The sequence below is a fragment of the Myotis brandtii genome, unplaced genomic scaffold (assembly GCF_000412655.1).
Source record: "Myotis brandtii unplaced genomic scaffold, ASM41265v1 scaffold61, whole genome shotgun sequence".
Classification (NCBI taxonomy): domain Eukaryota; kingdom Metazoa; phylum Chordata; class Mammalia; order Chiroptera; family Vespertilionidae; genus Myotis; species Myotis brandtii.
The window spans coordinates 1,314,969-1,333,933 of NW_005370318.1; the positions used below are offsets into that span (position 1 = coordinate 1,314,969).

An 18,965-nucleotide genomic window follows, 5' to 3' on the forward strand; every position below is an offset into this window, starting at 1 on the left:
GTACTGGGGCGCGGGGGCTCCACACCTCGCGCGCAAGGGCTCTGGGGCTCACGCTGAGCCCAGCGTCGGAGGCTCCGGGAGGTAACTCGCTCGGGTGACGTCAGGTCACAACATTCCTTAAAGGGGAGGCCGGCGCACTGCTCCCATTGGGCCGACGCAAAACCCGCCCGCCGGGACCTTGACGTCAGGGCGCAAAGAGCCTGGATTCCCCGCCCGCACCAGGAAGGGGTGGCGGCTCCCAGGGGCGTCACAGTCGCCTGACGTCATGGCCTGCGTGGCCCCTCTGTCCCGGGCCAGGCTGAGCAGAGATTGGGAAGCTAGGAGGCAGTGGTGGGAGCGGAAATCACGGCCCCGGCTGCAGCTCAGCATCCTCTCTCCCCTCTGTCACTGCCCTCTGGCAGCGCACAGCCAGGCTGTTAGTTCCAGCGACAGTGTGAGGTGCCGAGGATGACAGGACCAAAACGTCGTCCTTGGGGCTTATGGTTGGAGAAGGGAAAAGGTGGGTGGGCGAGATCAAAACATAAAAGAGCAAGTCACTAAAAAGGAACAGCTTTTCAAAGAAATCCCTAGAATTGAAAAAATAGAGCTACGGACATTCAAGTCTCAATAAGGCAAGCAAGCAGATTGCACACAGCAGAAGAGAATCTCTGAACTGGAGAATAATCAGAAACAATTAACTAAAGAAACAAGGGGATGAAACATGTAAAAGGGAGTGAGTGGAAAGGTAAAGTGAGAACTCTCATGTCCAATCAGAATTCCAGAAGCGAAAAGAAAGAATATAGTAGAGGCAGTTCCTTAAGAAGAGTTTCCAAAGTTGATTGAAGACCAGGATCCTCACATAAAATCCAGAGCAGGATAAATAAAACTAAAATCAGCACCTATGCATTTTGTAGTGAATTTGCAGAACTTGAAAGACATCTGTTGGGTAAATGGTGAGCAGCTAAACTGGTAAACATGTAGGTCATCTAAACAAGTACTTAATTAGAACATGAATAGTGATGATTAATTTGTGGAGTGCAAACAAGGAGCATGAGACACAATAACAGGTAAGACTGGCGAGGGTAATCAGAGCTCAGGTGTTCTAAGAAGCTTGGTTTATTTGAGAGGAGGAAGAGGAGGAGAATGATAATTGTCCAGCTTTCTACAGTTAAGCATGTATTTCAGACACTTAAGAGGAATCACTAAAAGTATGACTTCTAGTACAGAAAAGAGAAAAAGTTGGTAAAGGGTATTAAAATATAATGGCAGGCAAAAAAGGGAAAAAAAGGAAGTAAAAAGACTGGTATGTAAAGGGTGCCAAACCAGAGGTAGGAAATGTTTTACATTCATCTATTAAAACAGAGATGATCAAGTTGATCAAGCAAAATAAAATGCAGCTCTATGCCATTTACCAGAGGAAATTTAAGACCTAAGGGCACCAAAAGTTAAAAAAAAAAGGGGGGGGGTATACTTGAGAAAAACTAACCAAAAGATATCTATAGGAAAATCAGACAAAATAGGCTTTAAGGCAGAAGACATTATTAGGGATAAAGGAGCGTCACCAGTCCAGCTGGCTTAGCTCAGTGGTTGAGCGTCACCCTATGAACCAGAGGTCAGGGTTTGATTCCCAGTCAGGGCACATGCCCGGGTTGTGGGCTCAATCCCCAGTGTGGGGCATGCAGGAGGGACATACAGGATTTTCTCTCATCAATATTTCTATCTCTCCCTCTTCCTTCCTCTCTGAAATCAATAAAATTTTTTAAGAGGGTCACCACAAAATGATGAAAAGAATTTTCAAGATGTAACAATTTTAAACTTGTATGTTAGAGGTTTTAAAAAGGGTTGAAAATGTATGAAGCAAGAGTGACAGGATACAAAGGAAAAGTGTCAAATCCTGTAGCATGGTAGGAGATTTAAGACCTCTTTCAGTAACTGATAGACGAAACAGCCCCCCAAAATAGATTTTAATGCTGCTAATAATCCTGATCAATGGACTCTGACAGAACCATGAACCCAGTCCAGTATGTTACTTTCAAGCACACAAGAAACCTTTACAAAAAAGTTACCTAACTACTGGACCCCAAGACACATCTCAACAGATATCAACGAATCCATTTCATACAGACCATATCCCCTGATGATAGACACGAGCGAAATAAACTCCAAATGTTTGGACATTTAAACATTCTTCTAAAAAACTTATTACTTAAAGATAAAATCATATAGAAACTAAAACTGTATCAAACAAAAAATGAGAATACATATAAAAACTCCGGTGGTGGGGCATAGTAAGCTGCAATTAGGAAATTTATAACCTTATTAGGTAAGAAGAAATATGAAAAATGAGCAGTGTCAAATAATTTTTAAAAGGGTTAACAGCCCTGGCTCAGTTGGTTGGAGCATCGTCCTGTATACCAAAAAGGTGGTGGGTTTGATTCCCAGTCAGGACACATACCTAAGTTGAGGGGTCCATCTCTGGTTGGGGCATATTGGGAAGCGACTGATCAATGTTGCTCTTCTCTCTCTCTCTCTCTCTCTCTCTCTCTCTCTCTCTCTCATCAATAAGAAAAAACATGTCCAGATGAGGATTAAATTTTTTAAATTAAAAAAGGAATAACAGTGTAAAAAAGAAAAAGTGAAGGAAGATAATAATGAAGAGCAGAAATTGATTAAATATAGAACAAAAACACTAGTATGGACCACAAAGCTAGGTCTTTGAAAAAAACAATAAACACTAATTTCAAAAGGTACATAACTACGATATATCAGAAATTACAACAATAAGATTATACACTCGATGCCAGTAAATTTAAAACACAGATGAAATGGACAATTTTCTAGGAAAAGATCATTTGCAAGACTAATGCAAAAAGAAATAGAGTAGACCCATACCTAAAAAACCAACTAGTCCAAATGGTTTTCTATGTGAGCTCTCCCAAAATAAAAGTTAAAACCTAGCCCTGACTGGTTTGGCTCAGTGGATAGAGCAGGGGTGGGCAAACTTTTTGACTCGAGGGCCACAATGGGTTCTTAAACTGGACCGGAGGGCCGGAACAAAAGCATGGATGGAGTGTTTGTGTGAACTAATATAAATTCAAAGTAAACATCATTACATAAAAGGGTACGTTCTTTTTTTTTTTTTTAGTTTTATTCATTTCAAATGGGCCGGATCTGGCCCGCGGGCCGTAGTTTGCCCACGGCTGGTAGAGCGTCGGCCTGTGTACTGGAGGGTCCCGGGTTCGGTTCCAATCAGGGGCATGTGCCTTGGTTGCGGGCACATCCCCAGTTGGGGGTGGGCAGGAGGCGGCTGATCGATGTTTCTCTCTCATCGATGTTTCTGGCTCTCTGTCCCTCTCCCTTCCTCTCTGTAGAAAATCAAAATATATTTAAAAAAAAAAGTTAAAACCTAACCTGCAACAAACATTATACTTAATGGTAAAACACTATAGTATATGATAAAATGTTAAGCATTATTTTCTTTAAAGCCAGGGAAAAACTTTAAAATTGTTTTCACTGAACAAAATGCAGTCCCTGCCAGAGCACCAAGACCAGGAAAAGAGCAAAACTATCCTTCACAGCCAGAATAACCAAAGGAATCTACAAACGAAAGAATTGCTAACTAAGAAAGTCTGACAACACGATTCCAAGTTTTAGAGGAATATGGGAACTTTTTACACTGCTATGGGAGTGCAAATCATTTCAGCCACATTGGGAAGCAATTTGGCAAAATCTACTAAAGCTGAAGATGCCCATATCGTATAAACCAGGAATTTCACTTCTGGTGCACATGAGTCCAAGAAAATAGGCAAGTTTATTGGAGCATTTTCATAATGGCCAAAAAAAGGGACCCACCTAAATGTCCAATTAAATGTCTTGTGTATTCCTATAATAGAGCTACACACTGTTACAGTGAAAGGGGGAAAGGAGGAGTTAGCAAACTTTCCCTTTAAAAGGCCAGATAGTAAATATTTTTGGCTTTACAGGCCATATGGTCCCTGGCAACCATTGTTCTGCTAGGGTGTGGAAGCAGCCTTAAACTACTGGAATGGGCATGGCTGTAGCCCAGTAAAGTTGTTTCCTAAAACATATTTGGCCTTAGTTTGCTGACTCTTGATCTAGAGCTGTGTGTGTCAACGTGGACCTATCTCACAAACCCAGCGTTGTAGGAGACTGAGTGTAACACAGCCAGTCAGAGCAAACAAAGAACTAGGTCGGCCATGGCCTTGGGGAAGTGGTTACACCTCTCTTTTGTCAGACTAGCCCAGGCTGAGGCCACAGTGGGAGAGGGGACCATCCCTCAAATCTCAAGGTCTGTGCTCACTCTTCCTCTTACCTAACACTCCCTCCTCCAGTCCTCTGGTCTCTCTCCTCCCTGCTTCCTTCTCTCCCCCATCTTTTCTGACTGCAAAGACCTGGCCTTGTCTCTACTTGAAAGTCTAGCAAACATCACAAACATGACCACCTCCAAATGAACCCATGATCTTCCCCTAACATGTAACCTTCCATGTCCTCATCCGTCATTTTTGACTCCTTTTCCTCACGCCTCCCCCCACCCCTCATTCAATCCATTCCCAAATCCTATTGGTTCTATATTGAAAATATCTCCAACCCTGGCCGGGTGGTTCTGTTGGTTGGAGTGTCGTCCCAAAAGGTTGTGGGTTTGATTCCAAGTGAGGGCACATACCTAGGATGTGTGTTCGATCCCAGGTCCGGGTACATGTGGAAGGTAATCGATCAATGTCTCTCACATCAATGTTTCTCTCCCTGCCTCTCTCTCTAAAAATCAATTTTAAAAAAACATACATATCCTTGAGTGAGGATTAAAAAAATAAATAAGAGCCCTAGCTGGTTTGCCTCAGTGGATAGAGCATTGGCCTTCAGACTAAAGGATCCCAGGTTCGATTCCCGCCAAGGGCACATGCCCGAGTTGGGGGCTCGATCCCCCCCAGTAGGGAGCATGCAGGAGGCAGCCAATCAATGATTCTCTCTCATCATTGATGTTTCTATCTCTCTCCCTTCCTCTCTGAAATCAATAAAAAATATATTTAAAGCAAATAAATAAGAAAATATTTCCATAAAAAAACATTAAAAAAAGGAAAGAAAATATCTCCAGAATCTGACCACTTCTCACCACTTAAACCACTGCCACTCAGACCAAAGCGGCCACCATCTACTACCATCATCTCCTCACTGGCCTCCTTGCTTTGGCCTTGCCTACTTCAGTCTGGTCTCGCTACACTGACAGAAGACAAGACTGAGGTGCTGGACCATGCTGTTCCTGCATCCCACCCATTCAGAGCAAAAGTCAAAGGCTAAACAATGACCCATAAAGCCATGAAGTCTGGGATCTGCCTCCCTGCTGCTCCTCCAGCCTCAACATTCACGCTCACACCCTTGACTTCAGCTGTGCTGGCCTCCTCACTATTTCAGGAACCTGCTTGTTCCCCAGGACCTTCCTGTACTTACGTTCCCTTTGGAACATTCTCCCCCAAGATCTCTGGTTGCTCACACACTCATTTCCAAGGACTCCTCATGGAGGCCTTCCTGAATGATCTTATTTAATATTGCAGCCCCCATCCCAGTCACTCCCTCTCCCTCTCCCAGTACCTTGCTTAACTTTTTGTCAGAGCAGTTACCATCTTCTAATAGGCTAAATAAAAGTTTTAAGCATTTTATTATGAAAAAATTCAATCACACAGAACAATTAAAATAGTTGTCCAATAACCATCCATATACCCACCACTTAATACTTAATACTTGCTCCATTTGGTTTATCACCATCTGTCCATCCATCCACCCATCCATCCACACATTTTATTTTTTTGATGCATTTCAGAGTAAGTTGCCATTATGATAAAAACTCTCAACGAAGTGAATACAGAGGGAACATATCTCAACATAATAAAGGCCATATATGACAAGCCCATAACTATAATTGTTTAACAGTGAAAAGCTGAAAGCTTTTTCTCTTAAGATCAGGAACAAGACAAAGATGCTCACTCACACCACTTTTACTCAACAAGTATTGGAAGTCCTAGTCAGAGCAATTAAGCAAGAAAAAGAAATAAAAGGCATGCAAATAAGAAAGGAAGAAGTAAAAAAAGTCACGATTTGCTGGTGACATATCTAGAAAAACCTAAAGACTCCACCAAAAAACTGTTAGAACTAATAAATTCAGTAAAGTGGCAGGATACAAAAATATATTGCATTTTTATACACTAATAACAAACTATCAGAAGTTAATAAAACAATTCCATTTTAACTTGCATTGAAAAGATAAAATACCTAGGAATAAATTGAACAAAGTAGGTGAAAGATCTATACACTGAAAACTAAGGTGTTAATGAAAGAAAACAAACAGAAAGATATTCCATGCTCATGGAATGGAAGACTATTGTTAAAATGTCTATACTACCCAAAGCAATCTATAGATTCAATGCAACCCGGATTAAAATTCTAATGGCATTTTTCACATAAATAGAAGGAACACATCTAAAATTTGTGTGTAATCACAAAAGACCCCAAATAACCAAAGCAGCCTTTAGAAAGAACCAAGTTGGAGGCATCATGCTTCCTGATGTCAAACTATGTTACAAAGCTATAACAATCAAAACAGTATGTATTGGCATAAAAACAAACACATAGATCAGTGTGCAATAGAATAGAGCACAGAAATAAACCCATGAATATATAGTCGATTAAATTATTACAAAAGAGCCAAGAATACACAATTGGGAAAGGACAGTTTCTTCAGTAAATGGTGATAGGAAAACTGGATAGCCATATGCAAAAGAATGAAACTGGACTATTACATTACACCAAGCATGTCAAACTTAAGGCCCATAACAAATATTTTTGCGGCCCAGCCAATATAACAATATGTAAGAAATGTTTTAATAAAAATTTTATAACTTAATTTTTACAATATCCTGTTATACATAATCATTAATAATCAACAACGTTCACTAATGACTGATTACTATAATCGCGTTGCATTCATTTCCCTTACGTGCCTTATGTTCAAGCGCACCATTTCTCCCCACTAATACTAGCAGCGAATATTTTAGCAGCCCATTGCCACGTCATTAGTCTTGTACTGACTTGTTTGATGTGCACAACAGGAAATATTTCGCTTCCGGAGAACAAGAAAAATAGGTTTATTTGCGTTATGCTTATTAATTTGTGTAGTTATTCAATGTCTGGTAAGTTAATGTTCAAGAAAAGATATCAATTTTTATTAAAATGTTCTATTATTTTATGTTAACAATTACTCATTTATTTCAGCCCTTTGTATTCAGCATGTCTCTATCGAAATAAACCTATGTTCCTATGAAAATTGAAGCTTTTGTTTTTTTGCGGCCCATATAAACTTAAACCTTATTTGGCCTGTGTTAGTCTTTGAGTTTGACATGCTTGCATTACACCACACACAAAAATCAACTCAAAATAGACTAAAGACTTGAATGATAAGACCTGAAACCATAAAACTCATAGAAGAAAACAGAGGCAATAAGCTCCTTGATATCAGTTTTGGTATGTTTTTTTTTTAATTTGACACCAAAAGCAAGGCAACAAAAGATAAAACAAAGTGGGACTACATCAAATTAAAAAGCTTCTGCATAGGCAAAGGAAACCAACAAAATGAAAAGACAACATACTGAACAGAATAAAATATTTAGAAATCATATATCTGATAAAGGGTTAATACTCAAAATACATAAGAAACTTATACAACTCAATAGCAAAAAACCCCAAACAATTCAATTTTTAAAATGGGCAGAGGATCTGAACATTTTCCCAAAGATATACAGATGGCCAATAGGGACATGAAAAGGTGTTCAACTTCACTAATCATCAGTGCAAATCAAAACCATGAGGTATTCCAACACCCTTTTTTGATAAAAACTCTCAGCAAAGTGGGAATAGAGGATCATATCTCAACATAATAATGGCCATATATGACAAACCTATAGCCAACATCATACTCAATGGGCAAAAGCTAAAACTATTTCCCATAAGAACAGGAACAAGTCAGTGATGTCTGCTTTCACCACTCTTATTCAACACTAAAGGCCCCATGCACAAAATTCATGCAAGGGCCTTGTTGGCCCCCCCAGCCTGCCGCCGCCTGGAGTGTGTGTGTGTGTGTGTGGCGGGGAGGTTCTTTGCTGCCTCTGCCATGGCCCCTGCCTGCTGCGGCTTTGTCAGGAAGGACATCTGGTCTAATTAGTATATTACCCTTTTATTATTATAGATAGTACTAGAAGTCCTAGCCACAGTGATCAAACAAGAAGAAAAAATAAAAGGCATCCAAATTGGAAAGGAGGAAGTAAAACTATTATTATTCGCAGATGACATGATATTTTACATAGAAAACCCTAAAGACTCCACCAAAAAACTACTAGAGTTAATAAAGGAATTCAGCAATGTAACCGGATAGGAAATTAAAACCCAGAAATTGATGGCATTTTTTAAAATTACTATTTATTATTTTTTAATTTTTTTTACTTTCTTTTTTTAAAAATTTTGTTTTATTTGATGACATTTTTATACACCAATAATGAATTCTCAGAAAGAGAAACTAAACAATCCCATTTACCATTGCAACAAAACAATTTAAGATACTTACTAATAAACTTAACCAAGGAGGTAAAACACTTGTACTCAGAAAACTACAGGATGTTGAAAAAAGAGATAAACAAGTGGAAGAATATACTGTGTTCATGGATTGGTAGAATTAACATAATTAAAATGTCCATACTACCTAAAGCAATCTACAGATTCAATGCAATCCCTATTAAAATAACAACGGCATATTTCACAGATCTAGAACAAATACTCCAAAAATTTATATGGAACCAAAAAAGACCTCAAATAGCTGCAGCAATTGAGAAAGAAGAACAAAGTTAACAGATATCCAGTTATACTACAAAGCTACCGTAATCAAAACAACCTGGTACTGGCACAAGAACAGGCATACAGATCAATGGAACAGAACAGAGACCCAAGAAATAGATCCAATACATTACGCTCAATATTTGACAGAGGAGGCAAGAACATACAATGGAGTTAAGACAGTCTCTTCAATAAATGGTGTTGGGAAAATTAGACAGATACATGCAAAAAAAGAAACTAGACCACCAACTTACACCATACACAAGAATAAACTCAAAATGGATAAAAGACTTAAGTGTAAGTTGTGAAACCATAAAAATCCTAGAAGAAACCATAGGCAGCAAAATCTCAGACATCTCTCATAGCAATATGTTTACGGATACATCTCCCAGGGTAAAGGAAACTAAGGAGAAAATAAACAAATGGGACTACATGAAAATAAAAAGCTTCTGCATAGCAAAAGAAACCACAACAAAATGAAAAGGGAGCCCACTGTATGGGAGAACTTATTTGAGAATGATACATCTGATAAAGAGTTAATATCTAAAATATAAAGGAAACTCATACAACTTAACAAAAGGAAGACAAACAATCCGATTTAAAAATGGGCAAAGGACCTAAATAGGTACTTCTCCAAAGTGGACATACTGATGGCCAAGAGCCATATGAAAAAATGCTCAAAGTCACTGATCACCAGAGAGATGCAAATTAAAATGACAATGAGGTATCACCTCACACTTCAGAATGGCTACCATAACAAATCAACAGATGACAAGTGCTGGCGAGGATGTGGAGAAAAGGGAACCCTAGTACTGCTGCTGGGAATGCAGACTGGTGCAGCCATTATGGAAAACAGTATGGAGTTTTCTCAAAAAATTAAATATGGAACTGCCATATGACCCAGTGATCCCACTTCTAGGAATATATCCTAAGAAACCTGAAACACTCATCAGAAAGAATGTGTGCACCCCTATGTTCATAGCAGCACAATTTAGTGAGTGACCAGGAGGGCATGGAGTCCTGGAGAAACAGGGTCTGGGATCAGACAGACCAACTTTAGCTCCCATTGGGAGGGCCCAGGAGGAGTGAGGTCTGAGTCAGGGTCATTATCTCTGAGTAAGGACTGGTCATTCCTGTTTACAGATTCTAAAAGGAATTTTCCAAAGATCAGAGGGACTGAAACCCACCCAGGGGTCTCCAAGCCACTGGCATGGGATGCCCCGCCTCACTCCTGAAGCTCTCTGGCTCCACCAACCCCACTTCCCACATAGGGCCTTGGACCAGGCCTGTCCTCCATCTGGGTCTCATTCCCTCGGTCCCCTCCTCTCTAGCTGGGTGAGTGCTCAGTTCTCAACCCACCTCCCTGAATGCTGGGTAGGGTTACCACCCTCTTCCCCTCCTTCTCTGTCCTCAGCCCCTATCCTCCTCCAGACACCAACCCTCAGAGCTGGCCAGTCACCTGGAAAGTTTGCCTTCCCTTGGCCTTTCCAGCCTCTGGCTGCCCCTCCTGTCGCGGCCCTCAGCTCTCCTCACCCCCACTCATGTCGTCCTGAGTCATGTCCATGTTCATGCTCACCAGTGACTCCAACATGACAGTGATTCCCAATCCCCATCTCCAACCCCTGACTATTCCTCTGAATTTCAGGTTTCAGTCCTGCCTCCTGAATAAACGTCAACTCAGAGGTTTAGGCTTCTCAAACTCAACCATTTTCCCCAATACCTGCACCTACAGCTAATCCCCACCGGCCCTCACATCCCATCACCCCCCTGACCAGGCCTCATCTGGGCTCACCCCTTGCCTGCCAGTCCTCTCAAGTTTACCCCAAGTCACTCTAAAATTCATCTGTCCCCTCCCCTCTCTGCTGTCACTTCCCTGTGTTGGCTGCCCCCTGAACCTGCTCCACTTGACCTTGGCCTCACACTTTCCTAGTCTTAGCCTAGACCGCACCTAACCAATGCACCTCTCCCTGCAAACCAAGTCCAGGAGTCCCGTGACCACCACTCTTTGAGCAAGACAAGATTTCTGCTTCCACCCTCTATCAGTTGCTTCCTTACCTGTCCCTACTTCCTCCTTGCCCAGCACAAATTCCACCGCCCGTCATTATTCCGAAAGTGCTTAATTCCCTCATTCTTTCGCTGATTTAACCTGGCAAAATCCCAGTCCTAGCCCGTCATTATTCCGAAAGTGCTTAATTCTTTCGCTGATTTAACCTGGCAAAATCCCAGTCCTAGTTAAAGCCAGCTGTGCGCTTGCTACACAGCTGCACCTGTGGCTACAAATGATGATGCAAACATGTTGACTGCAACTACGCTCAGCTGGGTCTTGCCCAGCTGCCCGTGCAGCCCCAGCACTGCAGACCTTCCTTGTCCTCTGTGCCCTAGTCCTGCCTTCCCGCAGCTTGCAGTGCAATAGCTGCCCCTGTTCCAGCCTCAGGCCAGCCCTCTCCCTGTGCCTCGTGCCACCCTTCCTCCCTCTCCTCCAAGAGACCCCTCGGTGTCTCCCAGCAGCAAACAAATATGTTCCGGTAACTCACACCCCTCTCTACCTGTCCCCCCTTCTCGACTCCCTTCCCAACCTTCTGCTATGACCACTTTCTCCTTGAAATTCTTTCTTCTCTTAGTTTCTATGGCAGAGACGAACTGGTACCCCAGCAACCGGTCCCGTTCCCCCTTCAAACAGAACCCTGGATGTCTCCTTGGGCGGCCATGCGCCCTGCTTGATCTCCCAGCTCCCACTGCAGTTAAGAGGAGCAAGATGACACAACTTGGTTCAATAAAACTGAAGTGTGGAGGGACATGGTGTGTGTCTACAACAGCAAGATCTCAACCAGGTGGAAATCGAGCCGGAGATGAGTGGTCACTACCTGGAGTTCTCCATCACCTGCAAGCCTGTGAAGCCCTCTGGGCCGCTGGCTCCTCCTGCTGCACCCCCTCGAGTAGCCTGGTCCGCCAAGAAAGACACAGACTTCTCTAAGTGCTGGATGGGACTTCTGGGAAATCACCTTAAAGGGAAAGGGCACATCCTCCATCAGCTGGCTGCCTGGAACTTTTAAAAACTTTTTTAAAAAAATTTTTAGTTATCGATTTGAGAAGGGAAGAGAGAGAGAGAGAGAGAGAGAGAGAGAGAGAGAGAATTTGTTGTCCCTGACCAGGGATCGAACCCACAACCTTGTGGTACTGGACTGATGATCTAACAGTTAGCTTCTAACCAGTGGTTGGCAAACTCATTAGTCAACAGAGCCAAATATCAACAGTACAACGACTGAAATTTCTTTTGAGAGCCAAATTTTTTAAACTTAAACTATATAGGTAGGTACATTGTTATTAACTTAATTAGGGTACTCCTAAGGCTTAGGAAGAGCCACACTCAAGGGGCCAAAGAGCCGCATGTGGCTCTCGAGCTGCAGTTTGCCGACCACAGCTAACAAACTGAGCTACCCAGCCAGGGCGGCCTGGAACGTGAGTATGATGGCTGCGGCTCCAGCAGCTATCTTGCATCGCAAGGACAAGGCTATACCCTAGGGGTGGTGGAACTAAAGATGATAGGAGCCCGGGTTCCAGGTGACTTTGTAGAGTCACCATTCCAACCCTGGACGGCTGACTAGATCTATTTTTATCTTGTTTAAGCCACAGTAGTTTTGACTTTTGTGAAGCCAAACTGAATCCTAATTGAAATACTTTTTGTTTCAATGGACTCTCCTGGCCTCCCTTCTCATTCTCTGCTGGCTCCTGCTCCTCACACAGACCTCCAGAGGCACAGTGTCCCAGGTGATGCCTTCACACCCTTCCTCTCCTCTCACTCCTTCATTCTGTTGAAATCATTTACGTTCCCTTGTCTTTAATCATAGGCTTATGGCTCCAATCTGTATACCCAGCATGGACTGGCAGAAACAGTCTTTCACACATATCATTAGACACATTGATGTCTAATAGGCTCAAATTAGGCAGGTCATTTCAAAATCATTGACACAACACCCCCCCCCCCCCCCCATGCCCCATCATCCTCATCTCAGTAAGTGGCAGCACCTGGTTGCTCAACTAAGCACCTAGAAGCCCCTTGAGGCCTCACTCCATCACTCCCGTCATCAGCAAGTCTTGATGCTCTCTCCTTGGGAATCCCCCACCAAATATCCCCATTACCCCTGTGGTCCAAGCCACCACCAGGGCTCACCTGGTGGACTGAGTTCCTGATTCTGCTCAGGCCCTGCATTCTCCACACACATATTGTAAATATGTGGACAATTTTAAAGACAGGAGGACACTTTGCAGGAGGAAGCCTGCAATGGCTTCCCTCTGGTCTACTACTCCTCCAGATTCCCCTGGAGTTCTAGAAAATTCTCATTCTTCAGTTATTTCATTACAGGGCTAGAAGCACCTAGATTATAAGCATAGTTTTAGGTTATTGCAAACTTTTGAAATTTAATTTTTACCCAAATAATACTCATGGTATAAAAAATTCAAATAGCAATTTAAATAGCTATCCCTTCTGATATTTATGTTCATGTTTCTGAGCTATTTCTTTTTTTAAAAAATATATTTTATTGATTTTTTACAGAGAGGAAGGGAGAGGGATAGAGAGTTAGAAACATCCATGAGAGAGAAACATCAATCAGCTGCCTCCTGCATACTCCCTACTGGGGATGTGCCTGCAACCAAGGTACATGCCTTTGGCCGGAATCAAACCTGGGACCTTTCAGTCCGCAGGCCGACACTCTATCCACTGAGCCAAACCGGTTAGGGCCTGAGGTATTTCTTTAGCTCTTACCATAGAAGGGGATTTGACTGCGGCCTCTCCTTGCCCTTCCCTTCCGCTAGCAGTTATGGTACCACTCAGGGCTTGTAGTGTTTTGCCTACACAACTATTATTCACAGCTAAGCCACATGATATGCTCTGGATTTGCTTTTTATTGTACAATTTTTTTTGTTTTATTTTCTGGAGTTTTGGCTTAATTTTTCCATTTCTTGTTTTGTTTTCCATGCCACAATACTAAATTATCCCTAAATTCCTTGAAAAACTTAAAATTTCCTCCAAATACATCTTCTTGGAAACAGCCTCCTACTCTATTCAGGACTCTCTAGGTTTACTGCCCAGTGCCCTTCACCACCATCCTGAGTTATCCCTTTTCTCTCTCTCTTTTGTTGGAGTCTCAAACTGCCTAGATCCCATGTCTTACTTTCATTGCCTTACTCCCTTACTTTGACATACAGTCTTCAGGAGTTTTCTGAAAAAATGGTGCATGGCAGATAAATACAAATGACCTTATATGTCTGAAATTATTTATCCCACTCTTACACTTGATTTTTTCTGAAAAAATGGTGCATAGCAGATAAATACAAATGACCTTATGTCTGAAATTATTTATCCCACTCTTACACTTGATTAATAGTTTAGCTGGGTATAAAATTCTAGGTTGTAAATACATTTTAAAAATCAGACCTTTGAGGGCATTGATCCACTCTCTCCATTTCTAGTGATGCTGTTTGGGATGACCAATGCTTTTGTAATGTCTAATATTTGGACCATTTCTCTTTTCTCTGAATTGTATCTGTCCATAGTGTTCTATTTCATGATGATGGAGCCTGGCATGGGTTAAAATTAATTGCTTTGGACACTCAGATCTTTCAATCTGGAAAGTTATATCCTTAGTCCTGGAAATTTTTTTTTTAGTCTCTTGCTGAAATTTTCCTACCCGCCCCTTTTCTCTTCTGGAACTCCTGTTAATCAGATGTTGAATATTCTAGACTGATCCTTTTAATTTTCTTAAACTTTAACTTTCATTATCTTTTTCCCATTTTTTTTTTTTTGGAGATTTTCTCAATTTCAACTTGCAACTCTTCTGTTGAATTTATTTCCTTCATATTTTTAATCTTTCAAGAATTCTTCCTTATTTCTGAATATTTTTGTGATAGCCTCTTATACACTTAACCGTGGTAAAGGTGCTATGCTAGTTGTTCTCAACCCTAGCTGCATGTCATGTGGGTAGGTTTTACAAACTAATGACATCTAAGAATTACTTTAGGGGATATGATTTAATTTGTCTAGGGTGTGTCCCAAGCAGTTGTTGTTTTTTTTTTTAATTGGCTGTCTCATCTCTACTAGAAATAAGCATTTGTCATCATCTCCTGTATGTTTAGATGGAGGCCTGTTGAGTAGTAGGCATTTTCCAAGCAATTGTTGAATGAATGAATAAATGAATAAAGCACTGTTGTGTAAAGGAAGGTTGTAATATAAGAACAACTTACAAGCAATCTATTTTTGTTCATGTTTTCTCTAAATATACCTAAAAACCTAATACCTGACAATCAACAATAGTCTTGCATGTCAAAAGGTATTTAAAACTGAGAAAGTTAGCCTGGTCCATGTGGCTCAGTGGTTGAGTGTCAACCTATGAACCAGGTCACAGTTTGATTTCTGGTCAGGGCACATGCTGGGGTTGTGGGCTCGATCCCCAGTATGGGGAGTGCAGGAGGCAGTGGATCAATGATTCTCTCTCATCAATAATGTTTCTATCTCTCCCTCTACTTTCCTTTATGAAGTCAATAGAAATATATTTTTAAAAAACACAAAGTTTAAATTATGAAATTCCCAATTTCATCTTGCCTTTTAGGCAGTCTTTAACATATTTCCTGTGAACTAGGAAGTTCAAGTGTAATTGTTTTCATCTCAGTTTCTGCTGTGACCTCAAGGCAATAGTGACTTCATATCAAAGAAAGGAGCTGGGCCGATGTAGGACTAAGAAGGTGGCCCAAAGTGAGTTCACACTTCTGCCTGATCTTTAGCCTATGAAAGAGCTGGAAGCTAGAGAACAATTTTTAGAAGCTGGTGATATCCTGTGACTTCTACTACCCATGGAGGTAGATGGTGAGTGACTCTTGAGTCAACAGAGGGAGACCATGAGACCCAGGGGACAAAAGGAAAGTTATAAGGGGCCAGCCAAAGAGAGTGTATCATTCAAAGTAAGGGAATGACAGTTTGACCCAGTGATCCCACTTCTAGGAATATATCCTAGGAAACCCAAAACACTAATCAGAAAGACTATATGCACCCCTATGTTCATAGCAGCACAACTTACAATAGCTAAGACCTGGAAACAGCCCAAATGCCCATCAGCAGATGAGTGATAAAAAAGCTGTGGCACGTTTATGCCATGGAATACTATGCAGCAGTAAGAAAGAAGAGTCTCTTATCCTTTGAGACAGCATGAAGGGACCTGGAGAGTATCATACTAGGTAAAATAAGTCAGTCAGAGAAAGACAAATATCACATGATCTCACTCATATGTGGAATCTAATTAACAAAATAAACTGATGGAGTGGATCCAGAGAAATGGAAGCATGGAAGAGTGTAGAATCTCAGAGGGAAGATGGGGGTGGGTGGGAGGTAATCAATCAAAGAACTTGTATGCATATATGTATAACCCATGGACACAGACAACAGGGTGGTGAAGGCCTTGGGCGGAGGGTGGGGGCAGGCTGGAGGGGACCAATGGAAGTAAAAAGGGGGACATATATGTAATACTTTCAACAATAAAGATTTAAACAAAAAACAAAAAACAGCCCTACCCAGTTTGGCTCAGTGGATAGAGTGTCAGGCCTGTGGATGAAAGGGTCCCAGGTTCCATTCCGGTCAAGGGTACATGCCTGTGTTGCAGGCTTGATCCCCAGTAGGGGGCATGCAGGAGGCAGCCAATCAATGATTCTCTCATTATTGATATTTCTCTCTCTCCCTCTCCCTTCCTCTCTGAAATCAATAAAAATATTTTTAAAAGATTAAAAACAAAGTAAGGGAATGGCAGGTAGGAGGACAAGAGAAGTGGATGGAGTTGGGGGATAGGGGCAGGCCTTTGAAACTCATGTATCAGAAGCCCAAGCTTCAGTTTTAAACACACACCAGTCTCAGAGAGCCAGAAGTTCACACAGTATTGGTAAAGTATGAACTTCCCTCTCCCCATCTCACTGTGTCTTAGCAAAAGGGGACAAAAGAGGTGACAGTACAAGGTGGGGAAACAAGGTCAAGGCCAAGCACTTGCTGCCTCTCCCCCAGCCCCCACTGCAGGGGCAAGGCTGGCAGCAGGCCCAGGCTGGGGAAGGGGCGGCCTCTATCTCTAAATGAAGTTCAAAGGCTTTGTTGTTACACAGGACTGGACATCTCATCTGCCTACGGGAGGGCCTTCAGTATCTAAAGTGATGGGCGAAGCCTGGGACTTCCCTGCATTCCCTCCAGGGACGGGAATAATGAGCCCCAGTGAATAAATTTAGTGGAGACCTAGATAAAGTTGGTTTTTGATCCAACTAAGCTTGTTTAACATAACAATAGGTAGTACTTTGAATGTGTTATTTCCCTTCTCAATTGAATATGATGGATCAGCTAAAGTTCATTGACGTTGGATTGTCTACCAATTCGATATTTAGCAAGTTAATTTCTACCTGCTGCAAATGATTGAATTTATGGAGATCTCCATAAATTTTCTAGTACTTTACTAGAACCTGATAGTTTAGGATTCTCAATGGAAGTGTACAAAAGTAGCCCGGCTGGTCTAGCTCAGCGGCTGAACATCACCTATGAACCAGGAGGTCAAGGTTTGATTCCTGGTCAGGGCACATGCCCAGGTTGTAGGCTTCATTCCCAGTGTGGGGCGTGCAGGAGGCAGCCAATCAATGATTCTCTCTCATCACTGATGTTTCTTTCTCTCTCTCTCTGAAAATCAATTAAAAAAAATATTTTTTTAAGGTGTACAAAAGTAGTTGATCTGAGGGTCAAACATATGAAAGAGGAGGAAGCCTATAATTCCTAGAATGTTTTAAAACACATTTTTTTTTTTTTTTTGAGAAAAGGTGATACCAGCTCACAGAGGAACATCAGAATTTCAACAAAGAGTGCTAAGTGCTGAGGCGGAGGGGAGATGAATGATGGAGGTGGCAGCTGCTGCATTTTTCCGGAGAGGCAGCCACTTCCCTGAATTGCAGGCCTCTGTACTGGGACCCCAGCCAAGAGCTGTACCTTGGAGGGTGAAGTTCCTATCTGATGGGAATCGGAACAGGGTTGCATTTGGTCAGTAGGTGTGGATATGGGCTGGGAAGCAGCAGAACTTTCTAGAGTACTATGATCTTGAAAGGGGTGGAGATAGGTTAACAGGTGTACAAATTTGTCACTTAAGTGGTACATTCAGGATTTGTGCATTTCACTATATGTAAATCTTACTTATCTACCTTCCAAAAAAAGGTAAACTAGTTAATGATATGGACATTGAAGTGTTTAAGAGTGTGTGCTAATCTGTAATTGTCCTTTGAAAACACCAAGATGGATGTCGGAATAGACAGTTATGTGATAGATATGGCAGGATATTAATTGGAGAATATATAATTATTTCAACTCTGTATGTTTGAAATATCTCATAATCCTGGGAGCAGGCACACCCTTGTTATAGTCAAATGTACTTCAGAAACCCAGAAGCCATGCCCAGGATAGTGGTCAGTTTATAATGTCAGTAGATACTGTATTCCTGTACACATTCTACTTTTTAAAATATATATATTTGTATTGATTTAGAGAGGAAGGGAGAGGGAGAGAGAGAGAGATAGAAACATCAATGATGAGAGAGAATCATTGATCGGCTGCCTCCTGCATGCCCCATACTGGGGATCAAGCCCACAACCTGGCCATGTGCCTGTTGACCAGAATTGAAACCCGGACCCTTCAGTCCGCAGGCCAACGCTCTATCCACTGAGCCAAATCGGCTAGGGCAGTGGTCGGCAAACTCATTAGTCAACAGAGCCAAATATCAACAGTACAACGATTGAAATTTCTTTTGAGAGCCAAATTTTTTAAACTATATAGGTAGGTACATTGTTATTAACTTAATTAGGGTACTCCTAAGCTGGCCTTTGCTAAAAACGTCCTCAATCTGATTGAGGTACGTTTGCTGAGGTCGACCCCTTCCAACTCTCCCATCCACACTCGTTTTGTATACTTGTTTCAGATACCTCAAAACAATGTACCTCCCCCGTGCGCTGCGTATCCCGCAGCCCGCCTGCGCCCCGTCTCCCGTTGCCCGACCGACACCCCCCACTTCTTCTAACGCCACTTCTTC

At 41.9% G+C, this 18,965-nt stretch overlaps 1 protein-coding gene across 1 annotated transcript in view; it reads right to left on the reverse strand.

Annotated features, from left to right (window-relative positions):
• MAP1LC3A (microtubule-associated protein 1 light chain 3 alpha) overlaps nucleotides 1-15,303 on the reverse strand; it is a 16,695-nt gene extending 1,392 nt beyond the window's left edge. The window contains exons 1-2 of the mRNA XM_005879856.2: nucleotides 15,300-15,303; nucleotides 827-833 (exon numbers count right to left, since the gene is read on the reverse strand). Coding sequence (XP_005879918.2) covers nucleotides 827-833; nucleotides 15,300-15,301 — 9 coding nt within the window. The 5' untranslated portion in view covers nucleotides 15,302-15,303. The remainder of the gene's footprint in view (nucleotides 1-826; nucleotides 834-15,299) is intronic.
• Between the last annotated feature and the right edge of the window lie 3,662 nt (nucleotides 15,304-18,965).